At 44.4% G+C, this 9,292-nt stretch overlaps 1 protein-coding gene across 1 annotated transcript; it reads right to left on the bottom strand.

Moving 5' to 3' along the window:
* LOC110264041 (protein MAIN-LIKE 1-like) lies at nucleotides 4,254-5,496 on the bottom strand. The gene is made up of 2 exons (XM_021105816.1): nucleotides 4,940-5,496; nucleotides 4,254-4,822 (listed from the first exon to the last, which is right to left on the bottom strand). Exons 1-2 carry the CDS (start codon nucleotides 5,494-5,496, stop codon nucleotides 4,522-4,524), a joined length of 858 nt encoding a protein of 285 aa, XP_020961475.1. The 3' UTR covers nucleotides 4,254-4,521.

Here is a 9,292-nt window from a genome sequence, read left to right as displayed (position 1 = left end):
AAGGGAAGTTGCAAATTACCTAAATAAGCCAAAGTGAAATTCGTTTCTGCAATGAGCCAAACCCTATATTTATATAATTCGAACCAGTGTGGTTCGAACTCTATTCATGAGTAATTCGAACCAGGGTGGTTCGAATTATTAAGAGAGAAATTCATTCAAGTAAATCGAACCAGGGTGGTTCGAATTACTTGGGAGGAAAACGTAGCACATAGTTCGAACCAAGCTGGTTCGAATTATATGGGGAGAAGCTGCATCAAGTAATTCGAACCAGGCTGGTTCGAATTACACAAACTGAATTCGAACCAGTCCGGTTCGATTTAGTGGTAGACAGTGCAGTATATATATGGTTCTAAACGTGAGTTGCTCTCATAGAGGGTGTAATATGGCTAGTGAGGAGAGTTTTGGGGTTTTGGTTCACCATAGAGGATCCATTAAGAGAAAAACTCGCTCCGGTGTGAAGTTCACAGATAAGGATCCTCTCTGTATCGTCGTGAAACCAACGACGAGCTATGATGATCTTGTTAGATCTGTGCTGATGAAACTCGGTCTGGAAGGTGTGAAGCGAGTGAATAAGTTTTTCTATCGCATTCCAATCACTGTCTTGCAGGATACGGTGAAGTATGATTGCTTCACGATTGGTAGTGATGAGGACCTGTAAGTCATGTTTCTATGTCGGAGGCAGTTTCCCGAGGTTAGGACACCAGAATTGTTGGCGAAGTTGGTTGATGTGGTATCCAGCTCAGGGGGTTCGAACCGGAATGCCACCACTGAAGCAGCGGCAGCCGGTTCGAGTTCCAGGCCTGCCGTTGCTTCTTCGTCCGTCCCTGTGTACGAGCCAGCGGTCGAACCAGTCGCCTCCCCGTCTTTTGCTGTTGATCTGAATGATGGAGTAGGCGACGTGGTAGGATCAGTTGATATTCTGCCGAACGCTTTACAGGGAGTTCCACCGGTTGGCGTCGGAGACGGAGTGTTGGGTGATGTAGAGGAGGACGACGTCGAGCCGGATATGATTGAGGATGACAGCGGCGACGAGGTTGGAGCGACTGAGCCTGCATTGGTAGTCGGTGGTTCTAGTTCTGGCACACAGCAGTATCCACCACATTTTTCCTCTTTGGACCTAGATGCCATGAGGCAAGAGGGTGTTTCAGGGCACTCTGTTGGATTCGGAGCTAGAGATGCTGAAGGGACTGCTGGTTTGACAGAGTTCCAGGTTGGTCAGCAATTTCAGGATAAAGACGAGGCCCTGTTAAGTGTGAAGACTTACAGCATCCGGCGAGGGGTACAGTACAAGGTTGTGGAGTCTGATCATCGCCGTTATGTGGGCAAGTGTTCTGAGTTTGGGAATGGGTGCACATGGTTGATTCGACTGAGTCTGCGGAAGCGCAAGGGCATTTGGGAGGTCAAGCGGTACAATGGACCTCACACTTGTCTTGCGACCTCCATCTCGAGTGACCACAGGAGCTTGGATTATCATGTGATTTCCGCGTTCGTTATGCCAATGGTTAGGGCTGATGCATCCGTCAGCATCAAGGTGCTCCTAAATGCCACGGCAGCACACTTCGGGTTTAGGCCGACTTACAGGAGGGTCTGGATGGCGAAGCAGAAGGCAATTGCCCTCGTATATGGTGACTGGGATGAGTCATACAACGAGCTCCCCAGGTGGGTTTTGGGAGTCTAGTTGACGATGCCCGGTACTGTTGCAATCCTACGGACGAGCCCCGTTCGAGTTAGTGGACAAGTAGACGAGTCTCAAGCTTTTTTCCACAGACTTTTCTGGACGTTTCCACCACTCATCCAGGCATTTTGCCATTGCAAGCCTTTAGTTAGCATTGATGGGACCCATCTGTGTGGGAAGTACGGGGGTACTTTGCTCATCGCGATTGCACAGGACGGGAACTCCAACATTCTACCCGTTGCATTCGCACTAGTAGAAGGTGAGAATGCAGAGTCTTGGTCATTCTTTCTCTCCCACCTTAGACAGCACGTGACACCGCAGCCCGGTCTTCTGGTTATATCGGACAGGCATAACGGCATAAAGGCTGCGCTTGAGGCTCCGGACGGGGGTTGGTTACCTCCATCTGCATACCGTGCATTCTGCATTCGACACGTAGCGGCTAATTTTGCCCTTACCTTCAAGGGCAAGGATGCACGTAGGCTTCTAGTGAATGCCGCATATGCCAAGACCGAGGTTGAGTTTGATTACTGGTTTGATATTCTTCGGTCTGAAGACCCGGCGATGTGTGAGTGGGCGAACCGGATTGATTATTCCTTATGGACTCAGCATCGTGACGAGGGACGGAGATTCGGTCACATGACGACGAATATCTCGGAGTGTGTGAACTCAATCCTAAAGGGTGTCAGAAACCTCCCTGTTTGCTCTTTGGTGAAGGCAACATATGGAAGGCTCGCGGAACTCTTTGTTCGCAAGGGTAGAGAGGCTGAGGCCCAGATGGGAACCGGACAGCAATTTAGTCAGTACTTGGTGAAGTGTATAGAGGCCAACTTGAAGAATTCGAGGTGCTTCACGGTGACTTTGTATGACCGGGATAACTCCGAGTTCACCGTAGCCGAGACCACTCCGACGGGCTCTTTCTCATTAGGTACCTACAGAGTATCGCTTGCATCCCGGACCTGTGACTGCGGGTACTTCCAGGCACTTCATTTCCCGTGCCAGCACGCACTTGCATGCTGCGCCTACTCACGGGTTACCTGGTCCTCTTATGTTCACAGCGTGTATCAGATTAGTTCAGTGTTCCGTGTGTACCAGATGGGATTCACACCGCCGATATCGGAGGGATTCTGGCCACCTTACGACGGGCCAACCGTGATCCTGGACCCTGCCAAGAGGCGTGCGAGAGAGGGTCGTCCGAGATCCACAAAGATACGGACGAACATGGACGAGGCAGATCCGAATCGGCCAAAGAGGTGTGGCCTTTGTCGCCAACCCGGACACACCCGCAGGAGTTGCCCACAGCTTGGAGGACCGTCTCACACGGGGGGGCAGTAGTAGCGATCTTGTTATTGTTAGTGTTCATTGATTTTATTTTTCCTGTTACTTGTTATTTAAGATGATTTGTGTTATCTGTTTATCCTTTTACCTTCTAGTAATGAAAAAGTTGCATCTGAATTTGAATATGGTTAGAAATCCCATGACTGCAAAAGTTGATAACTACAGTGTTATATGATTCAATGATAATACATAGTCACTAATCCACTAGGTAAATAACAGATTTTTAAGTACAATAAGATGAGGAAACAACAAGGAAAAATAGCTCTAAAGTAAATCATCTAAAATACATGAGTGAACCCTAACCTCCAAAATACATGAAAATGTAAATCATCTAAACAAGTGGGACCCTGTCCCACAACGACGGGGAACCCGTGGCCTCTGACCTCTGCGGATAAACGGCTCCTCATCCTCTATCTCATCTGCGTCTTCATGCGGGGCAGGCTGTGCGGGCGGCGTAAAATGGAGTGGTGCGGCAGACGGCCCGGCGACAGACTGTGATGCAGCGGTGTAAGCGGAATGTGGGGTACCTCTCAAAGCAAACTGGTCACCAACAGGTGTCGTAGCAGGCTCGTTCAGATCAACATCTAAGGGTGCCTGCGTGCCAGGGGTCTGAGGACGCCTCCTGCCCGGCTCGTCCTCCTGCATGATAGCCGAAATCTCCACTAGAAACCGTGGACTGCCGAAGTCCGCATCAAGCGTATCTGCCCCAAGGAAGTCCTGCCACTGTGATCCGGGAATAACCCTTGGAGTACCGTCCTGCTGAGGCTGGTCGTCGGTGGGTACTCCAACAAAGTAATGTCCAAAAGGACCGGACCCAAGTCCAGCGTCACTAGGCTCAGCCCCGTCACCCATCCCGGAGCCATACCACTCACCTCCGTGAACCCCATCCTGGGTACTACCACCAGCAACTGAAGCCGCCCCTGCACCATCCCCGCCCTCAGGCCCATGCTGATCATCGTCGTCGTCCCCAGGGTCAGGTGCAGCGGCATGAACCGCAGCACGCCCTCTACCTCTGCCAGGATGATGTCGTTGTCGACCCCTAGCGGGGCCGGCCTCGTCGCCAGCCTCCACAGCACGCTCAAGCCACCCCCAGTCACGCTGGCTGCGACGTGTGCCCACGCGTGCTCTCCTATCAACCCGCCTCCTATCCGGCACGTCATCAGGCCGATCCATCTCAGGTACTTGCCCAGCTCCCCGCTGTGTGGCCTCAACAGGAATAGCAACGGCTCTCGGATCACCCAACTGCGGATCCGGAGACAAAAACCTCTTCCCGTGCTGACTCCACCAATCCAAGAACTGATGCGACGGACCAGGGTCAGCAACAACATCGAATCTCAGCACGCTCTCCGTACGGTCGTCCCAATACTGATGCCACTTCTGCAAATGGGACGGGAACCATCGATCGCCGCCTCTGCCGTCCTTCGACATCAGAAAGTCGATGTTCAGGGCGGCCTGTGGACGGGGCTGCACCCCTCCAAACTGCGGAAGAATCCTGTCTACCTGATGCCACTCTATGACGGCAAAGTAGATAAGCGATGTAACAGACCGCCACAACACCATATGCCGAGGCTCCAAAACCTCGGGATGCACGATCTGAAGTACGTCAGGGCTACTGTACGGCATCCAGATAAACTGCACCCAGAACGATACAATGTCAGGGCAACTCGTGATCCTAACTCGTAAATTGTGGTTAAATAAAAAAACTTATTAAGTAACATACTGACCTCTCTATCCTGCAACCGGTCTATCCAGAGCCTCCACGTCTGAACTCTAGGACCCTTCTCGCTACTGGAAGGGATGTAACCTGACCACCTGCAACATGCACATGTGTTACCGCTACTTATATGTGTGCTTAGGGTATCCAATACATTATGAATGAACACGCGGTTATGTGTAGTAAATTGAAATAGACAAAGATTAGGGAAGTACCTCGAGGCCAATGGCCAGCTGAACGTCTCAAATCCTGCAGGCCTAAACCGAGGAAATCGCCAGAAAATCCATGACTGAAGTAGCTGAAGTGGGCCCGCTAGCTTGATAACATTTCTGTTCGCCACACGGCACATGCACCGGTACAACCATGCCAGTGCTGCAGAACCCCAGCTGTAGGTCCCCATCTCCTCCAGCCTAGCTACAAACGGAAGCCATCTGATGTGAACGCGGTTGCCCGACTTGTCCGCAAAAAGCTGCGTGCCCAACAACATCATGATGTACGCACGGGCATAACGACGCACAGTATCCTCATCAGCTCCCTCCGGGCACTCACCAAACGTCTCCTGAAACCAGCTGCAGTTGACCGCGTACTTCTGAACCTGGCTAGGAGGAGGTACCACTCCAAACAACTCCTCGAACCAAACCCAGGCTGGACGGCCACCCTCGATGTATATATGGAACTCTGATAGGCAGCCGCTGACGTAACGCCCGTCCACTGGCAAACCCAGCTGGTATGCCACGTCCTGCAGTGTGATAGTGCACTCTCCGAACGGCATCGTAAACCGTTAATGTAAACCGCTTACATAAACCACATACATAAACCACTAACATAAACCACTAAGATAAACCACTAAGATAAACCACCAACATAAACCACTAACAAAAACCACTAACGTAAACCGTTAACGTAAACCGCTTACATAAACCACATACATAAACCACTAACATAAACCACTAAGATAAACCACTAACATAAACCACCAACATAAACCGCTAACAAAAACCACAAACGTAAACCGTTAACGTAAACCGCTTACATAAACCACATACCTAAACCACTACGATAAACCACTAACATAAACCACTGAGATAAACCACTAAGATAAACCACCAACATAAATCACTAACAAAAACCACTAACATAAACCATTTACAGAAATCACTAACATAAACCACTAAAATAAACCACCAACTAAACCAATATCTTACTCGCATGCCAAACCACAAACTCACATGTACCGGTAAAACAAAGTTATTTTCGTACTAACCTCTTCGTTGATGACCCCAGCTATATGGGCGACTCCGTCCAAGCGATATAACCGCGCCGGATCGTCCCCCATGAGCAGAGTATTGCGTTCAGGTCTTTCGCGGAGAGAATCTGGGTCGTTTTCTCTGAGATTTGGTGGGGCAGGGGAAGGTGAGAATGGTTCGAATGAGGCTGATTCGAACTCCTTATATAGCCCATTCCCTAGTAATTCGAACCAGGGTGGTTCGAATTACTAACAACCTAGCTTAAGCGTAATTCAAACCAGGGTGGTTCGAATTACATGAAGAACTCATTTCCCCATAATTCGAACTGGAGTGGTTCGAATTACTTGCATAGGTAGTTCGAACCAGTCTGGTTCGATTTACATTCAATTTTTTCTTTGAAATTCGAACTGCTCTGGTTCGAATTATTTGAGGATGAAGTTCGAACTAGCCTGGTTCGAATTACATAAAAATATGATCTGGCTCATTGCTGTATCGATTTTCATTTTGGCTCATATAGGTAAATTTGGATTCATGTTGGCTTATTATAGTGTTTTGCCCAGAAATTTATCTATGGTCTCAAACAAGCTTTCCGTCAATAGTATCACAAGTTTCATCAAGTCACTACCTCATATGATTTTGAGGTAAATATCATAGATGAGTGTATACTGCAAGTTCAGTGGGAGTAAATACATCTTTTTAGTTTTATATGTTGATGACATTCTACTTATTGCCAGTAACGATATAGACTTGTTGCATGAAACTAAAAAATTTCTATCAAACAAATTCGAAATAAAAGATCTTGGTGATGCCTCTTTTGTATTAGGAATCGAGATACTAAGAGATCGCTCTCAAGGTATTCTTGGATTATCACAAAAGAATTATATCGAAAAGATTTTAAGTAGATATGGTATGGAAAGTTATAGACTAATGGACACACCCGTAGCTAAAGGAGACAAGTTCAGTCTCAAGCAGTGTCTTAAAAATGATCTTGAAAGGACAGCAATGCATGATAAACCTTATGCATCAGTACTAGAGAGCTTAATGTATGCTCAAGTCTGCACACGTCCTAATATATCATTTATAGTGGGAGTGTTGGGTAGATACTTGAGCAATCCGGACATGGATCATTGTATAGCTGTTAAACGCGTAATGCGTTATCTGAAGAGAACAAATGATTACATGCTTACTTATCGGAGTTCAGAAAATTTGGAAATCATTAAGTGCTCTGATTCCGATTTTGCGAGATGCCAAGATAATAGACGCTCTACTTCAGGCTGTATCTTCATTTTGGCTGGAGGAGCTATTGCATGGAAGTCTAACAAACAGACTCTTGTAGCTTCCTCAACAATGGAGGCAGAATACGTTACTTGCTTTGAGGCATCCAAACATGGCATATGGTTTCGAAACTTTGTCGCTGAGCTTCGTATAGTAGACATTAAAGATATTTTGTGATAACAAGTCACCAGTATTATACTCCAATAACAATAAGAGCTTGACAAAATCAAAGCATATAGACATCAAGTTCTTAGTTGTCAAGGAGAAAATTCAAGAAAAACAGATTTTCATAGAACATATAGAAACAAAATATATGCTAGCAGACCAATTAACCAAGAGATTGATCCCTAAAGTCTTTCATGAGCACACTGCTCGGATGGGTGTCAATATTTGTGATGCCTTGATTTAGTGGGAATTTATTTTATGCTATATGTCCTATGACAAATATTGAGTTATTTTTTCAGCAGAATTAAGTTGATAGTTTATTTCATGTTATGTGAAATGTTCATTTTACAATAGTTGTTTTGTGTTTGATCTCAATAAAGTTTTAAAGTTGGACTAGTTGGAAATAGACATGTATGAGATCACTTGTAATGTAATTTTCATATTACTCATCCAAATTTGATCTATGTCGTTAAGTATATTAGGATAGTGATTGTCGTAGTTTAGTCACGATATTTAATGTGATAAAAGTTGCGGTAATTCCATATCTAATGTATGAGACGGACCAGATTGTTAAAGTAATAAGGAAAATAGCATTCAGATGCAGGCATAAAGTTTATAAGATGTGATTATATCAAGAAAGAATATATGTAAGAGTCACAATTCAGCCGCCTAGGGATACAGAAGACTTTGATTGAGGAAGATTGAAAGAACCACAAGACTGAGACAATCCTTCCGTCTAATTTCTAATTTCTATTAGTAAAGATACGCTTCCGCATTATGATATATTTTTTGATGATTCAATATGGATGATCTAGGTTATTGAAATTAATTTATTCCAACACTAATTCGTAACGAATTAGAGCTCCATTTAAAAATTTGTCGCTACCTAACGGACGTTGCATGCAAGGAGTAAATTTCACTATTATGCCATTTTAACCTAATAATATATATAAAAAAAATGAATTCATATGAGAAATTTTTATAATTTCACAAAGTTTTCAATTACATATCAAAATCATGATTGTTCATAATTAAATCAAACTTGGTTTCTTCATTGGTAAGAATTTGAATATAATCAGAGTTTGCTATTACTTAAATAAGTGTATGTAACTAAGCATTGTTTAAAGAATCCCGCTAGGGAGACAATGGACTATTTGTACAATGTGTATAATGGGCTATTGAGTTACAAAATGAACATCCCCTATATTATCTAGAATAACCATTCGAGTACTAGTGATAATAGACATCTTCTCAAAAGCTTAAACTGATTTTGAGGTTCACCAAAGATTAAACTCTTGACCTTTCGGATCTAGCGTTCTAATACCATGTCATGATACCACTCATCCTAAAAACTTCAGCGGATGGAAAAAAGTAACACTAATGATTATATTTTTAATACTCCCTTAACTTCCATTGTACATATTGTATAAATATTCTATTAGCTCCTCATACTTTCCCTTGTTTAAATAACTGCATGAATAAATTAAAGGACAATATGCCAAAAAACGAATATTGTCAATACATATTTGAAGTGTCATAATTATAAACAAATTTACGAGGTCACCTCTAAGTTTTTGCCGTAACGTCAACATAAGAGTTTCTAGAGAACGCAAGAATGAGAGTGAATGGAAAACTAAACTGAATATCATTGAACGAGTAACGTGTTGCATGCGCTCATATTATACATGTATGTATGTGTATCAGTGTATATAACTATATATATATATCAACAACTAACTAATATAGACTCTAGCATAATTAACCAAGCAATAATCTTATTTTAACTAACTTTGCATAACAGCCACATGCACATATGTACTCTTTGACTGCGTTTAGAAAGGAGATTGAGAAATAAAAAATGAGATATAAAAATTAGGAGAC

Source organism: Arachis ipaensis, chromosome B01 (assembly GCF_000816755.2).
Source record: "Arachis ipaensis cultivar K30076 chromosome B01, Araip1.1, whole genome shotgun sequence".
Classification (NCBI taxonomy): Eukaryota; Viridiplantae; Streptophyta; class Magnoliopsida; order Fabales; family Fabaceae; genus Arachis; species Arachis ipaensis.
The sequence above is the reverse complement of the archived record's forward strand: the minus strand, read 5'-3'. Positions and strand labels throughout refer to the sequence as shown.